At 40.6% G+C, this 26481-nt stretch overlaps 1 protein-coding gene across 3 annotated transcripts in view; it reads left to right on the top strand.

Moving 5' to 3' along the window:
* Window positions 1-26481, top strand: part of pik3r3b (phosphoinositide-3-kinase, regulatory subunit 3b (gamma)) — a 515510-nt gene that overhangs the window by 478519 nt on the left and 10510 nt on the right. For 2 of the 3 annotated variants that reach the window (XM_078408495.1, XM_078408496.1), the window contains one exon: window positions 1065-7348. In XM_078408495.1, the coding sequence (XP_078264621.1) occupies window positions 1065-1263 (199 nt within the window). In that variant the 3' untranslated portion in view covers window positions 1264-7348. Of the gene's footprint in view, window positions 1-1064; window positions 7349-26481 lie in introns of those variants that run through there. The other variant, XR_013547854.1, reaches the window with a different exon arrangement.

The following is a 26481-nucleotide window of genomic DNA, read 5'->3' as shown; positions in this document are numbered from 1 at the left end:
CCACAGTAAAATTCCAAAATCCTATTGCCACAAACAATTAAAGCAGTCTTTCTTCTGGTTGGAAGACCTTGGTGGCATTTTGACCAGCTGCATGGTAAACTTCTATTTATAGCTGCCAATATAACACGTGGGCATAACTTAATATGAGAGATTATTTTTTCTTAATTCAGTAGCTGCCCAAATTAGCAGCCATATGAAAGAGACATAATTGTGCAAAATAATGAATTTAAATTGTATCCTAAACCTTTGAATGTTCAGCAAAACTGTTTGGTAATTGCAAAATGTAGCCAAATGATGAAAGTAACAGATTCCTAAGAACTGTTATGTCAAAATTGGAATTTCAAAAGCCCATTTTTATTTAAACCGTATGTATAAGAAACAATAGTATAAAAAGTTACCATTGTATTTGCGATGATAGGGGAACAAAACTCTAGTACGTTAAAGGAAATGATAGTGACATTTTGAAATGCAAGTGAAATCTTTCATTTATACTTTGTGGTAACAGTAGCTGTAGTTAATTTGTGGTACGGACTCATACAAGAATAATTCCAAACTAGATCTACAAAGACATATTAAGAAAGCAGAATCTATTATTTTGCATATAATGTTATCAAAGGGATATTTCCTTTTAAAGATTTGGAAGGTGAATCTTCAAATTGATTCTGACTATTCAAGTTCTGCATTAAATTAGACTTTTCAGTATTTTCAGGTAACTGAGATTTTGTTGTGAGCAACTGTCATTGACCTTTCGATCGGGAAATTAATTAGGAAGACATAGTGTTTGAACCAAAGAGATTGTTAGTTTTAATTCTTGCCAGGCAGTGAGTGTCTTCTGTCTACAAATTAAAATTGGGATTCTCAATAAATTGCTCATATGCTTTGTGAGTGGTGTAGAGGGAGGAGTAAGATAATCTGAAAGAGAGAGAGAGATAAAAATTGCCAAAATATATGAAATGTATTTCAGCCATTTTAAGGTAATTACATGAATGAATAAGTTACTTGACTAAAATGTGCTATCAACACATTTTCTCTTGCTGATATCTTGTTGCATCTTCCCTTTATAGTGCCGATGGAGAAGTGAAACACTGCGTGATTTATAGCACGCCGAGGGGTTATGGATTTGCAGAACCATACAACTTGTACAGCACTCTTAAAGACCTGGTGTTGCATTATCAACAAACTTCACTGGTCCAGCACAATGACTCTCTGAATGTGAGACTGGCTTACCCTGTTTATAGTCAGATGCCCTCTCTGCGCAGATGAATGTTCAAGAGTTGGCCGTGAAAAATTACAGAATACTGAGGGCATTGTACTTGGCTGCTTTTGCACAGTGAGTACAGAATGTGAATCAGGACAGTGGTGTACTCAAGAGTTCAGGTGACCTGGTGCTACCTAAACTCCAACTGTGACTTTCTGTTTTCTGCTTTTATTTCAATCAGAGAGAAACACAAAAAAACTGGAAATGTATCTAATTTTCTTTCTTTTTGGTTTTTGTTTTGGTGTCATACGTGTGGGGCTGAAACCTTAGTCCAAACAATCTGGTGCTGATGGCTCTGGGCTATTCATCTTGCGAGTTTAAAATTCTCCAACTTTCAGATGTTCTCTTTTTCATGGAACAGCCAAGAAGAACTCTGTTAGTCTTAACTTCAAATCTCAGCAACATCTAGTGCAACTCTTACAAGAGACCCAGTGTATGAAGAAGACTTCTTTACATTTTTAGTTTAGTCAACATATTCTTCTTGAACTAGACTCGTCCAGATTATCTGATTTCTTTCACTCGTTGGATGACGCTGAACTCGGTGTGAAAGAAGACCAAAGGCATTCAGGAGAGCTTCTAACGAAAGTTAAAACTCGTGAAATTTGAATTCAAAGTTGCACAAAGGGTCGCTTTTCAATGTACTGGAGTACAAGTAAAAAAGAAATACAAATAAAGAACATTTTATGGCTTCTGTGACTAGAGCTCTTCACAAAAAAATATAACCAAAATGTAAAGACCAAGGCATCTTTTGATGTTGGTTTTAGCACTTAATATTCAGTCAGATGTCTGCAGCCGCACATATTTGCACCAAAATGTTAGTGTTTTTAAAGAATAAAAACACTAATGCATAATGTTATTAACATAACCTTTAAACTTTGCAGTTTTTTCTTTGACTAGTCATGCATAACCCAGAAAGCAAGCTTCAAGTCGTAGCTGTAAGAAGGCAAGTACTTTAAAGGTGAATAGAATTAGACTAAAGAAAGAAGTGGGCAAGGCTTGAAACAATACTTTTGTTTCATAGCTCAAGAATAGAAAGTGCAATTTGTAATGCTTCTGGATGGCAAAGAAAGATTCTGTTTAAAGGGTTTTTTAAAAAAAAAGAGTGGTTGTGCAAGTACAAGATTGGTGGATAGTTACTATTCCAATAAAAAACACAAGCTGAATTAGATGCTTTTCATATTTATGGAATCAGATTTGTGCATTGTGGCTGGAAATATACACCAGTAATTTTTGAGGAATTGGATAAAGATCTTTGTAGAATGTGAACAGTTTAATTTTAAATGAAGCAGGAGACTACTTGTTGAGTTCACTGAGGATGCTCCCTGAGATGCCATTTTGAAAAAGATATGGCTCGTCCAGGAAACGGGCCCCATGATGCACAGGGCATTTTGTTTAGATATGTGCAATTCAAATAAAAAGCATTTTGCAAATCTTTTTCCAAAAGAATAAAAAGATGGCAGCTAATTTTCTGCAATAATTGTCTTTCTTGAAACTAATATTTGCATTAAATACTTTTTTTAGGAACTGGATCAGCAGTTTCGTATATTTACAAGTATTTTTTAGCCTTTTCCTATCTCCTGCCAAAACTTTGAGAACCAGCACCAGTTGGTTTTTTTACAACAGTAAATAATCTCTCCACTTTTTCCTTCTCCCTGTTGTAATCCCTGAGCCATTGCTACATTATGCACCAATGCTGAAATAGTTTGGTTCCTTTTTGTTATGTCTGAAAAGCAATAGGCTCTCAATGAAAAATGTAATTGTTGAAATTTGCCCCAGCATTTTGAGAGAGCCAAGGTAAGTTCTCTGCATTTCTGATTCTTTTCACAGATAATTAACAATATACAAAACATATAAAATGGTTAGGCTTTCTTTTTTCCAGCCATCCAGATGCAATCGATTTGCATTTGTAGTGTTTTTTCTTGTCATGGCAGAAACCTGATACACTATATATCAATTTATATTAACAGTGAAGCTGAAGAGAATGAGCATCCATAGGTCTTGAGGGCAAATGGCACTAAATGAAACATTGCCATTTTATTTTGCAAGAGTCCCTGTTTAACTGCAGGTAATAACAGAAATGGTACATTTTAACTCTTCACTGTGCACAAGCTGGTGGTTATCCAGCATTTATCAAAGGTGCATCTGTAACTTTAAGTGTTGCCCACTTACTAAAATTTTTTTTTTGGTACTTGAGCAATCATATTTCTGTTTTGATTTTTTTTTCGTACTGGTAATGCTAGTTGGACCCTGGAATAGAGTTGAAAATTTCTTGGATTCATGGAAGGGGGTGGGGATGGCATTAACGGTAGTGGATGATTGTTGATAAGTACTTCTGAAAGAAGTTTAAATGGCAGATGGGATGCACTTGGAAATAAAGTGTATCTGCCAATATTCAGATTTTTTTTTAAAGTGAACGCGTGTATTTTACTCTTTTCTGAGAAAATTTGTTTAAACACTAAATCTGGGTAATTTGGTCAAATTATTAAGAAGTGTTGATCAAAAAAAATTAAAGTCCTTTTGGGAAGTTGCAGGAATGTTAATTCATTGTGTTGATGTTATGGCTGCCATTGTACAATTTTGTTTACTCCTTGCCATACCTTGTGTCTTGGAAGTACAGAGCGATACAGTTTTTCTTTGTGGCTATAATCATTAATAGGAATAATATACAACCCACACCAGTTCTGCAGTGAAATGTTATGCTTTGAGATTATGGATTAGCAGCAGTTGGCATTCCATGGCTGCATAGCTAAATCCTCACTCTGGATCACCTCCACAGTAGAATAGCATTCCCACTGGATGCTTGTGAGAAGGAAATGAAATTAAAATGGAGAACAATCGTGCATCTCATCAACTATGCTTGGTGTTTGTTGATGCTGCCATTATTCTCCAGGCTGTCCAGCTCTTTCAGTGAACAAAGACAATGATTGAAAATGACAACTGAATGAAGAAAGCAGGAAATTTTCCAAAGTGCAGGTGTTGATGGGAGCCGGGCTGTCGGGTGGTTCGTTGGTGATGGAAATGAGGAGAAATGTCTTGAATATTTTACAATGCCATTTTACAGATCATGCCAACAAAATAACATGTAAACTGACCTGAGCACAGATGCAATGTGTTCAGTTCAATTGAGATAAATTCTGAAGTGCTGAATGAAGATTCAAATTACAATATTTAATCTGATTTTTCAGATGAATGTTTCAATTTATTACTGAAATAAATTTTCATGTACTTGTGTAGCAACCAGCAATTAAAACTAAATTTGAAACAATCGTGGTATGAGGGCTAAAATATGTAATATTTCTTGATCTACATTTTTAAAGGGTTGTAATTTCTCATTGCCACTTACCCCTTTCTCATCTGTCCTTTCCATCTGCACAGACTAATCTTTCTGTGCCTGTTTTTGATGGAAGGACAGACCAACCTCTTTTGGACTTTATTGCTTTTGAAGAGGGGGGTGAGAGGGAAGGAACGTGAGTTGGGATTTTTTTTACCCTGGCATCTAATTGCCGGTTGCATTCTGGTGCTCCCTTTGAACAAACTAAAATCTTTTCAAGGATTCTTGAAATTAATAATCAAAGCATATAATAAAACTATTTAAACTGGAATACTTAGAATTGTTTGTTACTAGGATTGCAGTTCTAACTTGATGAAATTTCACCTTTTTAGTCATTGCTGAATGGTTTGTGGAGGCAGGAGGAATGTGGTTGGTGCATGGAAGCGGAGCCATACAATTATAAAAGCCACCTTTTTCAAATCGACATTTTTCTTAAAGTGACCAATATCCATGAGTAAATGAAGTTTATTGCTGCAGAAAACATGGTTTATAAAGTGTTTTCAATTTTACAGCAAAATATTATTTTAAACAAATACCTTGCATGCTACTTGAAATTGCCTCTTTTGGTTTTCCAGAATTGAAAGGGGGGAAATATGATCAACTTGTGCTATTGTATTGCTTTGTATTTTGAGTTGCAGGTACTTCAAAACCATACACAAAATTCATCGACTAATTTACCTTCTCTTTTTGTTTATTTTTAAAATGAATTTCAAAGTGTCACCACTTTTGAGCATTGACGACATCTTCAATTCAAAAAGAGGGAATAATAGAATTAGGAGCACTAGGTTACATTGGAATATTTCACCCTTTCAATTCTACGAACTTGACTGGTCAAATGAACACTGCCCCTTTGCTCTGTGCTAAGGCCCAACATCAAATAATTTTAGCGGCTATAGTTTAGTTCCTATTAGACAGATTTGTACCAGACTGAACAATAACTACTTGGACCACAAAGGTGGTGACGGTATTGGAAATAAGGTAAAATTTCAGACTGGTAATAGAGAAGGTTGTTAGTAAGGAGATGCTGATGAAAGCATAGCAAATCAGGCTTTACTATATAATGTGGTAGTTTGTGCTTGACTTGACTTGATTCTGATAACAAAGGAAAGTGGCCTTCATTCTTGTCGCAATAGGTTATTTTATAACAAAAAAATGTAAAACGAAACTTTCACAATGTTATATGCAACTATTATTCCCTGCTCCCAGGTTTGCGTGAGTGTAGCATACAAATCGGGCATTTGTGAATCGAATTCAAATATGTGCATAACCTACCAAAATGACACCCTGCAAGTATAGCAGATAAACCTTAACTAGGAATTGAATAGAGTATTGGTACTGTACACAAAACAACATAAAAACAGCTAAAACTTCTGTTTAATTGGGAACAATGTCTTCACAATAACCGCATCAAACCATTGCAAAATGTTAGTAAAACAAAAGCCATATGGTACTGTTCCATAGATGGTATTCTGAATTCCCAGCCTCGGGACTTAAAAACAATTCACGGCAGTTTTTTCAAGTTGCCAATTTACCACTGAATTTAAAACTAGTATTGAGCTCAGGATTGATGTCCATTGGATTGGACCTATCCAAATTTAATTAATTTGCACTTTGAGCTGTTAACCCTAATTACAGATTTATTTGAGAAGGGAGAGGAAGTAAATTTGCATACTTTCCAGCATTACCATCTCCTGGTACCTAGTCTTTTGTAGCATTGTGTTTCCTACACTTGTGAAGAAAGCACATTATTTATAATCAGTTGACCACACAATTCTCAGCCCTGGTAGGAACTCCTAATGGTGGAGAAATGCTGTGGTTCCAATGGCATAGTCACCAATTGCTAAGTTAGTGTTCCATGATAACTTTTTATGCCTTTTTAGTCAGTATTGTATTTGCACATTTTTATTTCAAGAAAAACTAGGTTCAGCAAAATATGCTTTCAAGTTTTTTTTGTGAACACTTTAGAAGTTCTACCTGATAACACTTGCTTCATTTGAATGATTATATTCTTTGAACATTTTAATTGTCATAAATTGGATTGTTTTGGTTCTCTGCAGGACAGAAGGCTTACATGGTATGTTGCAAGCAGTCAAAAACGGGCATTTTTATTATTTTTATTTTTGCGGTCTCATTTTTATGCTGTTTTTCTGTCTTTCTCTTTCTTTGTTTTCTCTTTTTTATTGTTTTTCTGTTTTTTTCTCTCTCTATTTTTATTTTGTTTAATCTGTTTTCACTCTCTTGCACACTCATAGATTTCATGCACTTTTCACAGACAAACCCAGCATGTAACTTGAGTATGTTGACTGTTGTATCTGTGTAATTCAACTTTGTTCTGTCTGTAAATGGTGTAGTTTAATATGAACTTATGTAGCTTACAAGAAAAGGTCACATCGTACATTGCAACTAATCGAGTAGCATTTGCTCCCATTCCTGGTATGTTATATTTTACAGATAACTGTATACTGCACTAGGCTGTATCAATTGTGCAAATCTGTTCCTCGTCTGCAGCTGAGTCTTTTGTGACACCAATAACAGGTCGCAGCATGTATGGGATTTTCTGCATTATAAGCATTGACTCTGTTTCACTCTCCACACAGTAACTGCTACTGTCTTCACAACTGGTGATATTTTCTCCTTTTTGTCAAGTTGCCATAACTTCATATTATTCATCTATCTTGCAGAATAAAAATGTATTTTGTTGAGAATCAGTGTGAAGGGTTTAACTTTTTAACAAAAATAAAACCTATTTCACCTACTAATTTCTCCTTTTGCACAGTTGATTATAATGCCCTGCTTTATATTGAAAGAAATAATACAATTCCTATAGAAGTTTCACCAAGCAAATCTCATGAGATAAATCGATAGGATTCTATAACATCCTAAGGACACGCTGAACCATTTAGACACTTGGGTAAGAGAAAACCTATGCAGACAGTTAATTTCCATTTTGAAGTGGAAATGCACAAATTGTTAATCCTCATTGCAAATTGGAGATGTTCTCTGTAAAGAAAGTAAAACATGTTAAATAATTTAAATCTCGTTTCTTCAAACTGTTTATATACCTTTGAACAAAATTTGGAGGAATCGCAAGTAAAATTCCTTTTGAGGAAACGTCCAGCAAAAGGAAATGACATTCCTGCAAAATAATTTCATCTGTTTTCCTCACTGCTTCGATATTTGGGCCTCAAGATAGTGGACAGCACAGTGTCTCTGAGAAATATGATGTCGTGCAGCATTATTGTTTACAAAATATGTGACTTGCAAAGTTGACAATCTTGGTTTCTCCTGTGTCAATGGTATCACATTTGTAATGAGCCTAAATACTTAATTTCCATATGTTCCATAATGTCACATTCAAGATGGGCAAGGCCCAATGATGGTATTTACTCATTCAAGAAAAAAAGATTTCCATTGCTAGTGCATTGTCTCCAGAAGTACCTGGCATACATTAGATATAGATTAAAAAAGCTGACTATAAAATCAGTTTGGGATAATGTATGATAGCCCCTTGTTTGATAATAAGACAGGGAAGAAGAGACTACTTTCGTTGGTAGATGCAAATAATCACATTGAGCTGCTAAACTATCATGCATCAATATTTTGGGGGGTTTTGGGAGCTGCTGCTTGAAAACCAGCCCTTCAGTCCATTGAGTCCATGCCCACCATCGATCACCATTCACACTAGTTCTGTTCTTCCAGATTCTCACCGCTCCCTACACATTAGGAGCAATTTTACAGAGACCAATGGGCCTACATCTTTGGGATGTGCGAGGAAACCTACATAGTCACAGGGGGTAGACACAGAATGCAGGAGTAACTCAGCGGGTCAGGCAATATCTCGGGAGAGAAGGAAAGTGTGACGTTTTGCGTTGAGACCCTTCAGTCACAGGAGGAGCATACAAACTCCATACAGACAGCACCAGAGATACCACTACTGCAGGAAGACTACTTTGTTTATCTACCCTATGGTCTCATAATCCCACAGTGAAAACCTATGCAACCTATCCAATCTCTCCCCATAACTTAGTCCTCCAATACAGTCAATATTCTGGTTGATGTCCAGTACAACCATGTTCCTGTATATGCAATGACCATATTGATTTGCACACAATGCTCCCAAGTGCAGTCTGACCAGTGTTGTGTAAGGTTGCAGTGTAATGTCTTAACTTTTATATTCTATATTCAACCTACGAAGGCAAACATTCTATATGTCTGCTTCATGCTATCTGTATTGCCACTTTCAGTGAACAGTGGCCAGCACAGTGGTAGAGTTGAATGGCCTACTCAAGAGAAAGAACGTTTGATGGCATTTTCTCCCTCTGTCCCTCCCTCCCTCTCTCTCTCCCCCTCCCTCCCTCTCTCTCTCCCCCTCCTCTGTTTGTGAGCCATGCTGCCTTACAGCTCCAACGACCTGGTTCAATCCTGACCTTGAATGCTGTCTATGCGGAGTTTGTTCGTTCTCTCTGTGACCATGTTAATTTTCTTTGGGTGCTCTGGTTTCCTTCCACATTCCAGACATGCAGGTTTGAAAGTTAATTGGCTTCTGTAAATTATCCCTAATGTATAGGATACAGCTACTGTACCGGTCGGTGTTCGTTGGTCGCCATGGGCTGAAGGGTCTTTTTCTATGCTTTATCACTAAAGTATGAACTTGATCCCCAAGATTCTTCTGTTCATAAACATTCCTTCGTGTCCTACTGTTTACTGCATGCGCCCTACCCCATTTGACTTCCCAAAATGTATCACCTCTCACTTGTGATTAAATTTCATACGCCAGCACTCTGCCCAACTTTCCACCTGATCAAGACAACCTTCCTTGCTATCCACAATACCATCAACTTCAGTGACATCTGCAAACTTGCCACTCATACCTCTTACATTCACGCACATCGTTTATACAAGTGCAAGCGACAAGGGGTGTGACATAGATTCCTCCAGTGCACCACTAAACACAAACTTTGATTCAGAGAAGTTACTACAATTCTCTTATCCTCAATTCTCTTTGGGAACCATATCTGAGGAAGGGTGTGCTGGCTCTGGAGAGGGTCCAGAGGATGTTTACAAGAATGATCCCAGGAATGAGTGGATTAATATATGATGAGTGACGACACTGGGCCTGTACTCGCCTGAGTTTAGAAGGATGCGGGGGGACTTGATTGAAACAAATCGAAGTGAAAAGCTTGGATAGAGTGGATGTGTTTCCACAAGTGGGAGAGTCTAGGACCAGAGCTCATAGCCTCAGAATTAAAGGACATTCCTTTAGGAAGGAATAGAGGAATTATTTAGTCAGAGGGTGGTGAATCTGTGGAATTCTTTGTCACAGAATGCTGTGGAGGCTGTCAATGGATATTTTTAAGGCAGAGATAGATTCTTGATTAGTACGGGTGTCAGGGGTTATGGGGAACAGGCAGGAGAATGGGGGGAGATAGAGATCAGCCATGATTGAATGGCAGAGTAGACTTGTTGGGCGGAATGACCTAATTCTGCTCCTATCACATGACCTTATGCAAGCTGATTTTTGAATGCAATTAGCCAGCTCCCTTTGGATCCCATGTGCCTTGACCTTCTGGACCAACCATATGGGGATCTTGTCATATCCTACACTAAAATCCAGATGGATAATGGCTGTCAATCTACCTTCGTCAGTGATATTGGTTACCTCTCCAAAAACTCAACCAAATTAACGAGGTGGGACAATCCTTACACAAAACCATGTTGACTATGCCTGATCAGCCCATGCCTTTCCAAGTGTAAATAAATCCTATCTCAGGATTCCCTACCAATGACCTCTGGACCATTGGCCAGTAATTTCCTGGTTTGTTCTTGATGCCCTTCTTAACTATCCTCCAGTAGTGTGGCACATTGTCTGTGGCCAACAAAATTGCAAAAATCTGTAAAGGTCCCAGCTCCTCTCTCCCTTGCTTCCCATAGCAACCTGGGATAGATCTCACCCTGGTTCCGGAGGCTTATTAATCCTTGTATATCAGCATCAAGCACCACCTCCTTAATGATGACCTGCTTCGGGTTATCCATGGGCATCTCCGTGAGTTTGTAATCTTCCATGACCTTCTAGGTGAATCCATATGGGAAGGATTGCCTGACTGCACAAATTGATTACCCCTATTGTCCCTAAGGGACAAGTCCCTGAGCTCTTTCCATGGCTAACCAATTGGTCCTAATTCATAGAATTATTGAGAGTCTTTATCTTACTTGCTGTGTTCTTGACAACGTGGAAATATTTGGTTATTCATGATACCTGTCTTAAGGACAGTAGCAAACAATATATTGCAATGTTATATATCTCCCATGTTAGTAACCAGTTTCCCAACAGATCATTTATGTACTATACCAATCCATCTTGCCAATCGCAATAATCTTGTTCTCCATTCAGTCCTTCAAACATCTTTCAATATTTAACAAAAGAATTTAAACGCCTTTTAGACATGAATCTTACATTTAGCTATTATTGGCAGCATTATCCTTTTAACATGCTAAGAAATTAAAGAAACATCAAGAAATTGACATCAAGAAACATCAAGGCAGGATAGAAGTGAGTACGTGGATTGGCTGATCAATTAAATTAGAAGTTTGGTAAATTGGCCAATTAGGCAATTTAGTGACTGATATAAACAAGGCTTGCACAAGGGGTGTGGCCCTGTCGAGGGAAGTGCCCTGTGAGAAAAGTGCGAGTCTTTGGCTGCGAGTCTTCAGCGAGGAGGCTGAGGTGAGGAGGTTACACTTGTTTTTGAGTCTGATTTGTTTTAGACACTAAAGTAATGGCAGATAAGTTGGTGCAGTGTGTTTCCTGCAGGATGTGGGAAGGTAGGGACACCGCTGGAGCTTCTGGGAGCTACACCTGCAACATCTGTGTCCAGGTGCAGCTCCTGAATGGACGTGTGGTGGAGTTGGAAAAGCAACTGGATGACCTCGGGGCCATCCGGGAATGCCAAAGTTTCCTGGCCAGGACCTACTGTGAGGCTGTCACGCCAAGGGTCCAGGTGGAGTGAAGGTGGGAGACTGTTTCAAGGGGGAGTGAACGTGGACTCCAGGGGACCCCAGTGGCTGTGCTTATTGCAAACAGGTACACCCTCTTGGGAGCTGTCGGAGCAGAAGACGCTTCCAGTCTGGGCGGCGGACTGGTTGGAAGCTCTAATCCAGGCAAGGAGACTCGACCGGGGGGGACCGAAGTCAGGAAGAGCCATAGTCGTGGGTGACTCCATTGTCTGAGGTACAGACAGTAGATTCTGTGGTGGCAGGCGAGACTTGAGGATGGTCTGTTGCCTCCCTGGTGCCAGGGTTCAAGGCATCACAGACAGGTTTTAGAACATCCTAGCGAGGGAAGGCGATCAGCCGGAAGTAGATGTGCACGTGGGCACGAACGACGTCGGGAGGACGAGGAAGGAGATACTGCAATGTGAGTTTAGAGAGTTAGGAAGAAGACTGAGAAGTAGAATGTCGAGGTTGGTTATCTCTGGATTGCTTCCTGAACCTCATGCTGGTGAGTGCAGGAACAGAGAGATCGGGGATATGAATGTATGGCTGAGGGGCTGGTGGAGGGAGCAGGGATTTAGTTTTCTAGACCACTGGGATCTCTTCTGGGGTAGGGGTGATCTGTACAAAAGGGACGGGTTACACCTTAACAGCAGGGGGACCAACATTCTGGCAGGCAGGTTTGCTAGTGCTACACGTGTGGCTTTAAACTACGTAGTGGGGGGGAGGGGTTGACAAATTGGGAATATGAAGATGGTTAAAGGGGAAGCGAATACAGGAGAAAATGCAAAGAACTTTCAAATAAATGGGAAGGGAGTAAGGTCAGGGCCAATTGTGAGAGGGGAGGTGAACACCGAAGTTAAAGTGTTGTATTTAAATGCTCAAAGTGTAAAAAATAAAGTGGATGAGCTTGAGGCTCAGTTAGACATTGGCAAGTATGATGTGGGAATCACAGAGACATGGCTACAAGAGGACCAGGGCTGGGAACTGAATATTCAGGGATACACAACGTATAGAAAAGACAAACAGGTGGGCAGAGGGGATGGGGTCGCTCTGTTGGTAAGGAATGATATTCACTCCCTTGCAAGGGGGGACATAGAATCAGAAGATGTAGAATCAGGATGGATAGAAATGAGGAATTGTAAGGGTAAAAAGACCCTAATGGGAGTTATCTACAGGCCCCCAAACAGTAGCCTCGACATAGGTTGAATCAAGAACTAAAATTGGCATGTCGCAAATGTAATGCTAGGGTGGTTATGGGAGATTTCAACATGCAGGTAGACTGGGAAAATCAGGTTGGTAATGGACCCGAGGAAAGAGAGTTTGTGGAGTGCCTCCGAGATGGATTCTTGGAACAGCTTGTACTGGAGCCTACCAGGGAGAAGGCAATTCTGGATTTAGTGTAATGTAATGAACCTGATCTGATAAGGGAACTCGAGGTAAAAGAGCCATTAGGAGGCAGTGATCACAATATGATAAGTTTTACTCTACAAATTGAGAGGAAAATCGGAAGTGTCAGTATTACAGTATAGCAAAGGGGATTACAGAGGCATGAGATGGGAGCTGGCCAGCTTTTGACTGGAAGGAGGCCCTAGCAGGGAAGACGGTGGAACAGCAATGGCAGGTATTCCTGGGAATAATGCAGAAGTTGCAGGATCAATTTATCCCAAAAAGGAGGAATGATTCTAAGGGGAGTAAGAGGCACCCGTGACTGACAAGGGAAGTCAAGGACAGCATAAAAATAAAAGAGAAGAAGTATAACATAGCAAAGAAGAGTGGGAAGCCAGAGGATTGGGACTCTTTTAAAGAGCAACAGAAGATAACTAAAAAAGGCAATACGGGGAGAAAAGATGAGGTACAAGGGTAAGCTATAAAGGAGGATAGTAAAAGCTTTTTTAGGTATGTGAAGAGGAAAGAAATAGTCAAGGCAAATGTGGGTCCCTTGAAGACAGAAGCAGGGGAATTTATTATGGGGAACAAGGAAATGGCAGACGAGTTGAACCGGTACTTTGAATCTGTCTTCACTAAGGAAGATACAAACAATCTCCCAGATGTTCTAATGGCCAGAGATCCTAGGGTGAGGGAGGAACTGAAGGAAATCCACATTAGGCAGGAAATGATGTTGGGTAGACTGATGGGACTGAAGGCTGATAAATCCCCAGGGCCTGATGGTCTGCATCCCAGGGTACTTAAGGAGGTGGCTCTAGAAATTGTGGACGCATTGGTAATCATTTTCCAATGTTCTATAAATTCAGGATCAGTTCCTGTGGATTGGAGGGTAGCTAATGTTATCCCACTTTTTAAGAAAGGAGGGAGAGAGAAAATGCAAATTATAGACCAGTTAGTCTGATATCAGTGGTGGGGAAGATGCTGGAGTCAATTATAAAAGACGAAATTGCGGAGCATTTGGATAGCAGTAACAGGATTATTCCGAGTCAGCATGGATTTACGAAGGGGAAATCATGCTTGACTAATCTTCTGGAATTTTTTGAGGATGTAACTAGGACAATTGACAGGGGAGAGCCGGTGGATGCGATGTACCTCGACTTTCAGAAAGCCTTCGACAAGGTCCCACATAGGAGATTAGTGGACAAAATTAGAGCGCATGGTATTGGGGGTAGGGTACTGACATGAATAGAAAATTGGTTGACAGACAGGAAGCAGGCAGTGACTAGTGGGGTACCGCAAGGCTCGGTGCTGGAACCACAGCTATTTACAATATACATTAATGACTTGGATGAATGGATTAAAAGTACCATTAGCACATTTGCAGATGATACAAAGCTGGGTGGTAGTGTGAGCTGTGAGGAAGATGCTATGAGGTTGCAGGGTGACTTGGACAGGTTGTGTGAGTGGGCGGATGCATGGCAGATGCAGTTTAATGTGGATAAGTGTGAGGTTATCCACTTTGGTGGTAAAAATAGGAAGGCAGATTATTATCTGAATGGTGTCAAGTTAGGAAAAGGGGACGTACAATGAGATCTGGGTGTCCTAGTGCATCAGTCAATGAAAGGAAGCATGCAGGTACAGCAGGCAGTGAAGAAAGCCAATGGAATGTTGGCCTTTATAACAAGAGGAGTTGAGTATAGGAACAAAGAGGTCCTTCTGCAGTTGTACAGGGCCCTAGTGAGACCGCACCTGGAGTACTGTGTGCTGTTTTGGTCTCCAAGTTTGAGGAAGGATATTCTTGCTATTGAGGGCGTGCAGCGTAGGTTTACTAGGTTAATTCCAGGAATGGCGGGACTGTCATATGTTGAAAGACTGGAGCGACTAGGCTTGTATACACTGGAATTTAGGATGAGAGGGGATCTTATCGAAACATATGATTACTAAGGGGTTGGACACGTTAGAGGCAGGAAACATGTTCCCAATGTTGGGGGAGTCCAGAACCAGGGGCCACAGTTTAAGAATAAGGGGTATGCTATTTAGAACGGAGATGAGGAAAAACTTTTTCAGTCAGAGTTGTAAATCTGTGGAATTCTCTGCCTCAGAAGGCAGTGGAGGCCAATTCTCTGAATGCATTCAAGAGCGAGCTAGATAGAGCTCTTAAGGATAGCGGTGTCAGGAGGTATGGGGAGAAGGCAGGAACGGGGTACTGATTGAGAATTATCAGCCATAATCACATTGAATGGTGGTGCTGGCTCGAAGGGCCGAATGGCCTACTCCTGCACCTTTTGTCTATTGTCTATAAATTACTTTCCAATTACCAATTGAGCAATAGAAAAAATTGAGTTGGCTTGCACTTCTGAGTGTTTGACAAAAGAGCTAGGTAAAATGTTTTTTTCTGCAGGGAGTTGTTTAGGTCTGGAATGTTCAACCGAAATGAAAGTGGATTTGGTTGTAGCCTTCCAAAGGGATCTGGATATATGAGGGGAATGAATCTGCTATTTTATGGGGAGAGTTAATGAGAGTGAACTGGCCAAACTGTCATTGCACTTATCCTGTACGGACTCGATGGGTTGAATGGTCACATTTTCTTGCAGCCATTCTGTAATTTTCTAGTTCAAGTTCTGAAATGGAATATTTGGCATGAGGTTGAAGGACATGAATATTTTTGAGAGGTTAGAATATCCTTGACTAATTGAAAATTTGACCTCATGGATTTTCTGAACTAAAAATGACAACTTGTCAAAGGGTCATAAATGTGAAACTCTAAATGCAAGTTCGTGTAACATCTACATAAATGTTCCTTGTGAAATGCTCTTGACCCCAGTGGTTTAAATTGGGAGATAATTAAGAGATCTGGGATGACTTTAGATCTGTCTACAATGTAGACCTGTGGTTTTACATTAAGTAACAACGATTAAAGTTCAATCCTTTCTGTTTGATGAGAATTTGAGAATGTTACCATATGTCTCCTTTGTCCAAGCTCTTTCTGCTTACTAAAATTCAGTTTGGTAATCTGTAGCCAAAGGTACATTAAGCAACTTGTTTAAGTAATTGGGTGTCTGAGGTTTTTTTGCTTCTGTGACAGTGTGATCGTAGGGAAATGTCAGGTCTAGAAAAAGGCCAGATGTTCCATTCAGCCAGTCACTAACAGACTTGAGGAGATTCTCCAACACTAGGTAACATGTGATTTCCCAAGTTTAATTTAAAGATACAGCACAGAAACAGGCCCTTCAACCCACTGAGTTCGCACTGACCAGCGATCCCTGTGCACTGGTACTATCCTACACATTGGGGACAATTTACAATTCACCTAAAAAACGTACGTCTTTGAAGTGTGGGAGGAAACCGGAGCACCCGGAAAAAACTCACGTGATCACAGGGAGAATGTACAAACTCCGTACAGATAGCACCCATTATCAGGATCGAACCCAAGGTCTCTGGCGCTGTAAAGCAACTACTTTAAACTAGAGAAGGAAAAAAAGGTAACAAACAATGAGCAAATTTCACTGAGAAACTAAAAAAAATTCATTTCTGAAATAAAAACACAAAACACTGGATAAATGTAGGTCAGGCAACATCTGGGGAGTAGGGGAAGAAGAACATGTGTAAGGTTTAGGGTCAAAGACATTTTGTCCGAACTGCTGAGAGATCCTAGCACTTTCTGCTTTGTTTCCAGCATCATCGTTCTCGGCGATTAGAAATGGCAATGACATGGCTCTTAAGACTTATTCACAAAATGCTGGAGTAACTCAGCAGGTCAGGCAGCATCTCGGGAGAGAAGGAATGGGTGATGTTTCGGGTCGAGACCCTTCTTCAGAAACGTCACCCATTCCTTCTCTCCCGAGATGCTGCCTGACCTGCTGAGTTACTCCAGCATTTTGTGAATAAATCGATTTGTACCAGCATCTGCAGTTATTTTCTTATGGCTCTTAAGACTCTTTCTCTGAATAAAAAATGAATCTTTTAACTCGTCTAATTCCTCCTTTACATAATTTATATAAATTGCTTCTTGTTTCTTCCATTTAAATAATGTTAATTAGCATCAAGTTGTAAATAGAAAATCCTACTTTTTTTTGTCATCTAAGGAAGTGGATGATGGTGCAGCACTCAGCACTCTACAGATTCTGCAAAATTACAATTCGCATAAAGCTTTACTGATTACATTACTGGGCTATTTCAATTATGTTAACCCACATCTTATCAGCTGCAACTTCAAAAACATGGAGAAAGACACTAATTTCCATTTAAATGTGTTCCCTTTTGGAAAAATGTTGTCCAAATGCAAAGGTGTCAGAAAATAAGAAAGTAGATTTAGATTTATACTTGTAAGCTGCAAGTTTCAAACTTTCTGCTTTCCTTGTTGCACCTATATAGTTCAGCAGAAGGCAAGATGCAGATGATTCACAATACCCTCACTTGACTTAATGAGTCTGGCTTGGGGCATGACCCACAGCTATTTAGCAGCTGAGTACACACTAGTACTTGGCAGATAATTTTTCAGGAGGTTGGTTAAATCAGGCAGTGGAGATTCGCCTGTAATAGAAGCACTTAAAATGTATGTGACCCATGCCATAGACTAATCAGACCAAAGTGTTTAGGAGTGAAATTGATCTGAACTAAAAATAATTAAACTTTTTTTTTGAGTTGCTGGAAATATTTTCAACGGAGTGTTAAACTTGTCTCAAGATTTTGCCTCTATCCTGTTGAGTAGGATTTTTCACCATTTCTGCTAATGCTTTATTTGTCCTGAGGGTGCCTGATGTTGAGCACCAGGAATGATTTTGAAATGAAATATTCTTTATGTTGAAGATGAAAAAATTGACAAAAATATAGATTTATAAATATCTATTTTATATAGCCAGTGTAGGAAGGAACTGCAGATGCTGGTTTAAACCGAAGATAGACACAATGCTGGAGTAACTCAGCAGACAGGCAGCATCTCTGGAGAGAAGGAATAGGTGACGTTTCGGGTCGAGACCCTTTTTTAGCCAGTTCTGTTCAAAAGTGACTGCCTAAATGATTTTCTTCAGACCTAGCTTGTGGTCTCCAGGAAGTATGACATGGCCTGCATATACTCAGATTTAATAATCTAGTGGGCAATTACAAACTATAGTGCTAATATATGATAGGCGGCATGTTTTTGTGCACACTGGATCAATAAACCTTGATTCCTACCAAAATGGATGTGCTCAAGTGTTGTGCTAATATGGGAAAGTGATTTATTGTACTTTAAGAAAATTTAACGATGATTCATCGCAGTTTTAAGTATATATTTTTTAATAAAATTGAATAGCCAACAATCTTAGAAATATTTAATAAAATAATAAATGTTAATTATTAATAACGTTGATAAAAATTATCAAGACTCAAGGTGCAACAAAGTGGCACAGCTGTAGTTACTGCCTTACAGCACTAGATAACTGGGTTTGATCCTGACTACGGGTGCTGTCTGTACAGAGTTGTACGTTCTCCCTGTGACCACATAGGGTTTCTCTGGTTTCCTTCCATACTCAAGACATACAGGTTTGTAGGTTAATTAGCTACAGTAAGTTGTAAAATTGTCCCTAGTGTGTAGGATGGTGTTCGTGTGAGGGATGATTGCTGGTCAGTGCAGACTCGGTGGGCTGAAGGGCCTGTTTCTGTGCTGTATCTCTAAAGTCAATGTTTAATGTTTAAGTTCAATGTTTAAAGTCTGTGAGCCTGGGTCCTGGACTTTCTCACTGCCAGGCCCCAAGTGGTCAGGATGGGGGAACACACATCTAGCTCCCTCACCCTGAACATAGAATCCCCCCAGGGCTGCGTCCTTAGCCCCCTACTGTACTCCCTGTACACACATGACTGTAGGGCCAGGTTCAGCTCAAACTCTATCATCAAGTTTGCTGATGACACTGTGGTGGTGGGCCGGATCTCCAACAACGATGAGAAGGCCTACCGGGAGGAGGTGGCTGATCTGGCACTCTGGTGTCAGGACAATAGCCTCCTCTTGAATGTCACTAAAACAAAGGAGCTGATTGTGGACTTCAGAAGGGCTAAACATCCAAGGACGTACACGCCACTGGAGATAAATGGGTCTATTGTGGATAGGGTGAGCAGTTTCAAATACTTGGGAGTCCGCATCGCAGAGGATCTGACGTGGGCAACGCACATTGCCGCACTGGTGGGTAAGGCTAAGCAGCGCCTTTACCACCTTAGACAACTGAGGAAATTCAGAGTGTCTCTGAGGATCCTTCATTGCTTCTACTCTGGGGCTGTAGAGAGCATCCTGTCCGGCAACATTACAGTCTGGTTTGGGAACAGCTCTGCCCAGGACAGGATGGCCCTGCAGAGAGTAGTGCGTTCGGCAGAACGCACCATGGGAACTACACTCGTCCCCCTGCAGGACCTATACATCAGGAGGTGCAGATCCAGAGCAAGCAAGATCATGAGGGACTCCTGCCACCCCAGTAACGGACTGTTCCAGATGCTACGGTCAGGCAAACGCCTCCGCTGTCACGCTGTGAAAACGGAGAGGATGAGACGGAGCTTCTTCCCACAGGCCATCAGGACTGTCAACTTTGATAACCCCAGAGACTAAATTTTTGTCGACACTTTTTGTGCTATGTTTAGTAACTTATTAACTTTATTTATATGCTGTAACTGTAATTATTTTTGTGCACAACCCGCAGGCATTGCCACTTTCATTTCACTGCACATCGAGTATGTGTATGTGACAAATAAATTTGACTTGACTTGACTTGACTTGACTTGTATACCTTGGGGTTATCTCTAACTCTTTAATTCCCTCTTGTCTTATAAATCTTGATCTCTCTTTCAAATCTAGTCTCGCACCTTTCTGATTTTCTTTGTCCCATCTTTGAAGATCAGGTGGCTCTTTACAAAATAGCTTCGTTTCATTCAACACTAATGAGAATAAGAACCCAGCTAAGTCCAGTTCTAGTCTTGTTTTTTGTGTGTATGGGGTTGTGGTGATTTGAGGCCAGAATAGAAAATGATGGAAATACTCAGCATGTGGAGAGAGAAAGAGTCATGTTTTGGGTCAGTTCCTTTCTCTCTTCTGATTAGTGACATTGACTTGGAACATTAACTCTGTTTTTCACTTCACCATCACTGCCTGACCTGCTGAGTATTTCTTACATTTCTGTTTCAGATTTCCAGCACCTGGAGTCATTTGCTATTTGATTTGTGGTTCAGGGACTTGCTCTCTCTTTGCCTTCCTTCCTCTTCCCCTTCTGCGCTGTGCCTGATGTGTGGCAGATGGAGTGGCAACAAGAGTGAGAACAGAAGGTAGCTCTTGTTGAAGGATCAAATTCAGCAGAATTCATTATATTTTCAAGAGATTTAGATTTAGCTCTTGGGGCTAAAGCAATCAAGGGATATGGGGGAAAAAGCAGGAGTTTAGATGACCAGCCCTGATTGTATTGAATGGCAGTGCAGGCTCAAAGGGCCGAATGGCCTACTCCTGCACCTATTTTTCTATGTTTCTATACGCCTTCTGTTAACATGTGTGTTTCAGGCAGTGGATGAAGGTAATCATTCTGAATTGAACTCTGTTGACCTGCATGATTAAAACATTGAAACACATTCATTGATAGTACTGATTGATGTGCCAAATTATCTTCGATCTTGTCCAACCCATGTCCACTACAGGACCACACTCACTGGATATGAGGATTGATGCCACTGATCCGCCACAATAGAACTTCTGATGACGGGCATAATGTTCTGAAAGGCTTTGACAGGTTTAGATTTATTACTGTCACAAGTACCGAGGTACAGTGAAAGGCTTTTGTCTGCCTGCTATCCAATCAAATTGGATAATACTATACACGAATACAATCAAGCCAAACACAAGCACACAGGTAGGGAGGGAGGGAAGGAAAAAAAAAAAACAGATTCCAGAATATAACTTCAGTGTTGCAGATTTACAAGCAGAAAATAGATTTGAGTGTGCCAATTGTATTGGATGATAGTAAATCGTCCTCTGGGACCAACACGCAAAGATTTGCCATGCTCTGGCACCATCTTTTTCCACTAAAGCAAAGTTGGGGAATTGCTCAATCACATGGCAAAACTGAGAAGAATTTTAATAGTTACATCTTTTTTGATATTCTGGGACATTCAAAACAATCTTTGGCTAACACTCACTTCATGCAGTACTGTTTCAAAGTACTTTTTGCAGAATACGTAGTTTGGTATTTTGGTAACTACAGGAAAGAGGTGCCGTAAAACAAATGCTGCAAACACTCAGCTAGTCAGGCAGTGTCTTTAGTAGAAACATTGTTCATGTTTCATGTGAATGACAATCCTGGAGGTACTTCGATGAAAGTCATAGACATTCAGCTGAGAGTGAAGGTAAGATAAGGTAAGGACTTTTTTAAACTTTCTTCTTTCATCTTCGTACAGTTAGGATGGCAGTTAAGGCAGTATGTTCTCTGCTAACAGGATATGGAAGGTCAGGCAGTCTTCCAGTGTCCCTGGTGATACACTTGAGGGAAGAGTGTCCAGCTACAGCTCCTGACTGACCCTGAAGGAATGAGTTGGATACAGTCAGGCTCACCAGGGATGCTGAAAGCATCATACACAGGAGCTGTGGTGAGGTGGTCACATGGAAGGCGCATGTGGAAAGTAGTTGGGTGACCACCAGGAGACAGGAGATTTTGTGGCCGCTAACGAGATTCCAGGTTGATGTGTTGCCTTCATAGTGCCAGGGTCCGTGATGTCTCGTAGTGACTATAGAATATTCTGAAGGGGGGGGAGGGGAGGGGGGAAGGGGGTAAGCAGCCTAAAGGTGTGCAAACTGACATGCATCAGGGAGGGACAGAACTGGCAGCTTAATGTTCCAGGGTACAGGTGCTACAGGCAAAATAAAGGTGATGGAAAGAGGAGGGGGAGTTGCATTTTTTGATTAAGGAAACCACCACAACATGGCAGGTGATTAAGAAAACCCCCAGTCTTGAGATATAATGATTACCAGTGAAGCCTTCAGTGTGGAGCTGAGAAATAAGAAGGGGGTGATCACCTTGTTGGAATTGTACCCGAATTGTCAATGGGAATTGTTGGACCAAACATGCAGGGACACTGTAGAAAGTTGCAAGAATAATAGGATTGACAGAGGAAAATAAAAATCCCCGAAGATGAAGAGGGCCCTACTAGGTAGAGGACAAAGCTTAGCCTACTGTTGCAAAATGAGGTAGGACAAGTTGCTGAGGTGGCAGTGGAGGAGCACATTAGGACCAGCAGCTATAGTTTCATTAGCTTTAAAATAACAGGACAGAACTGTTCCATGATTTAATGCTCTAAACTGGGGTAAGGTGATTGACGGTATTAGACAGGAGCTTTCAAAACTTGATTTGAGCAGATTGTAGGCTTGGAACATCTGGGAAGTGGGAGGCTTTTAAAAGTGACACCGCAAGAGTTTAATGTCCGCATGTTCTTGGTTTGAATTGCAAGACACTCGGGGGTAGGGAACTCTAGATGATAAGACATGTGGAGGCACTGCTCAGAAGAAGGAAGGAGGCATGGGTCAGGTACTGGCTGCTACGATCAAGTGAATTCCTGAGCAAGTGTAAGGAATGTTGGAGTTTACTCAAGAAGGCAACCACGAGTGCAAAAGGGCATGAAATATTTTGGCAGGGAAGATTATGCAAAATACAAAGAGATTTTATAAATGAAAAAGAATAACCAGGGAAAGGAAAGGGTCCCTCCAAGACTTAAATGGATATCTGTGTGGAGCCACAGAAAATGGGTGCGGTCCTCAATAAATATTTTGCCTCTTTTTACTGTGGGGACAGGATTGAAGACAAGGAATCTCGGAAAAGGTTAATGGGAACATCTTGAAGTTAAGAGGTGGAGCTGGACAGCTTGAAACCTTTGAGGTAGTTAAATCTCCAGGACCTGAGCAGGTATATCCAAGAACACTGGGAAGCTGGTGAAGAAATCGCAGGAGCACTGGATGAAATATATGTCTCCTCGTTAGCTACGAGTGAAATGCCAAGTGACTGGAAAGTGCTTAATCGGATGCCTTAATTTAGGAAAGGCTGCAAAGAAAAACCTGGGAACTATGAACCAGTAAGTCTAGCAGGTGTGATGGGCAGGTTACCAGAGGGGACTCAATATACATGTATTTGGAAAGATGGTGATTGATTACCAATAGTCAACCGCTTTATACATGAGAGAGCATATGATAGCAATTTGAGGGTTATTTTAAAAGAGTCAACCAAGATGGTCAATGAGGGCAGGGTCATTAGACATAGTCTATATGGACTCCAGCAAGGCGTTTGAAACAGTCTGGATTGTAGGTGGTTTTGGAAGGTTATATCACATGGGATCCAGGAAGAGCTAGCTAATTGTATACATATTTGGCTTAATGGTGTGAGGCTGAAAGTGATGGAAGGCTGTTATTCAGAGTGCGGGCCCAAGACTACTAGTGTGCCTTGGAGATCGATGCTTGGTCCATTGCTTGTTTGTCACCTGTATCAACTATGTGAATGGCAGTGTACATGGCATGGTTAGCAAGTCTGCAGATGACACTAAAATAGCAGGTATTGTAGACAGTGAAGAATATTATTTTAAAATTCCAGTTAGATCTTGCTCAGCTGAACAAGTGGGCCGAGGAATGGCAAATAGAATTTAATTCAAGTTAGTGTAATGTGTTGTATTTTGGGAAGTCAAACCCGGGTAAGACTTTCACATATGAACAGTAGGGCCTAGGGGAGCATTGTAGAACACACACATCTGTGAGTACAATAATATAGTTCCCTGAAGTGATGTCACAGGTAGGCAGGTTGGGGTAAGTGACATTTGGCACATTGGCCCTCATCATTCGGGGCATTGACTGTAGAAGTTGGGATATTATGTTGCAGTTGTAGAAGACGTTGCTGAGGCAGTACTTGGGAGTATTGTGGCCATCCTGCTCTGGAAAAAGGCAATGTTTTTAAACAGTGGTAGTGCCTGGAATGCACTGCAAGGGAGAGCAGTGGAAGTGGATATAACAATAACATTTAAGAGGCATATAGACAGATACATGAACAGGCATTGAGGAGACAAAGTGTAGAAAGGAACAGCAGATGCTGATATATACCGAAGACAGACACAAAGTGCTGGAATAACTCAGTGGATCAGGCAGCATCTCTGGTAAAAATGAGATTTTATCCAGAGATGCTGCCTGACCTGCTGAGTTACTCCAGCACTTTGTGTTTATCTTCAGTGAACGAAGGAAAAGGATGAGATGCAGATAGATGTGATTAATTTAAATTGGCATCATGGTCAGCCCTGGCATGATGTACAGTCTAAGAATAAAGGGGAGGCCATTTAAAACTGAGGTGAGAAGTAACTTTTTCACCCAGAGAGTTGTGAATTTGTGGAATTCTCTGCCGCAGAAGGCAGTGGAGGCCAATTCACTGGATGAATTTAAAAGAAAGTTAGATAAAGTTCTAAGGGCGAGTGGAATCAAGGAATATGGGGAGAAGGCAAGCACAGGTCACTGATTGTGGATGATCACAATGAATGGCGGTGCTGGCTAGAAGGCCAAATGGCCTCCTCCTACACCTATTTTCTATGTTTCTATGATGGGCCAAAGGGCCTGATCCTTTGCTGTAATGTTCTGCTAATTCTATTTTTAATCCATTGGTAAAAATGTGGCTAGATATGGTACCTGAAAACTAGATTAAATTATAATTATACAGTCAGCTGAAAATTGTATTTAATTTGTAATTTTCACAGATGGAAGATACGTGTGGTAGCTGTAGTGTAAGAGCTGATGGAAACCATTGAGCCACCATGTCTGCATCTGCAACTCAAATTCAGCTGAAGAATTGTTGAGCTTCAGCTGCCACACAAGGGAGAAGGTTACCTGAACACACTTCCCAGAGGCTGTCTCACTCCTTGGATTAAGTACTGTAGATTTGGTCAATGGACAGTGAGAGAAGGTTGCCAACACAACTGAGGTAGCTACCTGGATCCGAGAGGTGCTTTAGGAATCCTGACCTTTCAGTAGTCCAACAGGTACAGGGTCATTCTCGTTCGCCTGTTGACTATAGGGAGAAGGAATAACTGGGCTACAATGCTGCAATGGAGGGAGCCATTCAAGTACAGGGAGCAATTGTGGTGGAGAACGGTATTGTTTGGGGTTATATACAATACCCCGCAGTGGTGAGTGAGAATCCAGAAAGACGTGTTGTCTACTCAGTACTGGGATTTAGGACATCATCTTGTAGATGTCCTAGACATTTGTGGGCATTGGGACTAGTATTGGTGAAAGGGGAAGCTGTTCTAATGTGGCCAATATCCTGCTAAATTGAATAAATAGGGTTGTTGTTTGAAATTTAGGCACAATGACTGGCGGGGAAGGATTGGGTTCCGGTGGCAGATAGTGAGTGATAAGAGCCTCAGGGGATGAAAAATTGAGAAAGTTAAGCAGAGGGATCAAGTTGATAATGCAGGATAGTTAAATGAGGCTATCATTTCTGCACATGAAGACACAGAATGGAAGCATGGCTTAAAAAGTCAAAATTAAGGACTCTATCATTCTGCAGTTTTCAGAACTAGTTTTAGTTTAGTTTCTTGTCAGTGAATAGATTTTTGTTGCGTGCTATCCGATTAAGCCATGCACAGTGTGCAGATATAGGATAAAGGGAATAACGTTTAGTGCAAGTTAAAGTCCAGTAAAGTCTTAAGTAAATAAATAAATTGCACAAGTAGAAATAATTGCATGTCCTCTATGGAGACAAGTTTACAAGGTGACTGAAGCTGGGAAACTACAACTCCAGGTTACTTGACACATTGTAGGGAAATGAAAGAGGAGTTTGGGTGGAAGCTAAACTCTTAATAAAGGATGAGAAATAGACAATAGTGAGAAATGACCCTGGAGCAGGTCAACAATGGGGATGAGGCCATCCACTTTCGTAAAAGAAATAGAAAGGAAGTATATTTTTAAATACTCAGAGATTTGTGGTGTTGGTATGCCGAGTCCAGGGTGTTCTTTTCGATAAATCATTGAAGGTAAATATGCGTTGCAGCAAGTAATTATGAAGGCAAATGGTATACTGGCCTTTATTACAAGAAAATATTGGTATAAGAGGTATCAGTACAAAAGTTGAAATTAGTTCAGTACAAATTATATAGGGCCCTGCTGAGACTGCTTTGGGTCTACTCTCCCAACCTAAAAGGATATAGCTCTGATAGAGGAAGTACAGTGAAGACGCACCAGATTGATTACTGCAAAGGTAGGTTTGTCACTTGATTGGAGCCTATTCTGTCTTTAGTTCAGAAAAATGAGATATAATCTCATTGCAATTTACAACATTCTGAATTTGTTGATAAATGTGGAGTTGATGTTTCCTTTGGCTGGAGTGTTTGAACTAGGGATCACAAGCTCAAAATCAGAGGTCAGTAATTCAAGACAGATCAAGAAATCTCTTTATTCAGAGGGTCATGAATTTTTTAACTCCACTCGCAGGAGGCTGTGGAGACTCGTTGGCTGAATCCATTTGAAACAGAGATCAATTGTTTACTT

The sequence above is a fragment of the Rhinoraja longicauda genome, chromosome 11 (assembly GCF_053455715.1).
Source record: "Rhinoraja longicauda isolate Sanriku21f chromosome 11, sRhiLon1.1, whole genome shotgun sequence".
Classification (NCBI taxonomy): domain Eukaryota; kingdom Metazoa; phylum Chordata; class Chondrichthyes; order Rajiformes; family Arhynchobatidae; genus Rhinoraja; species Rhinoraja longicauda.
The sequence above is the reverse complement of the archived record's forward strand: the minus strand, read 5'-3'. Positions and strand labels throughout refer to the sequence as shown.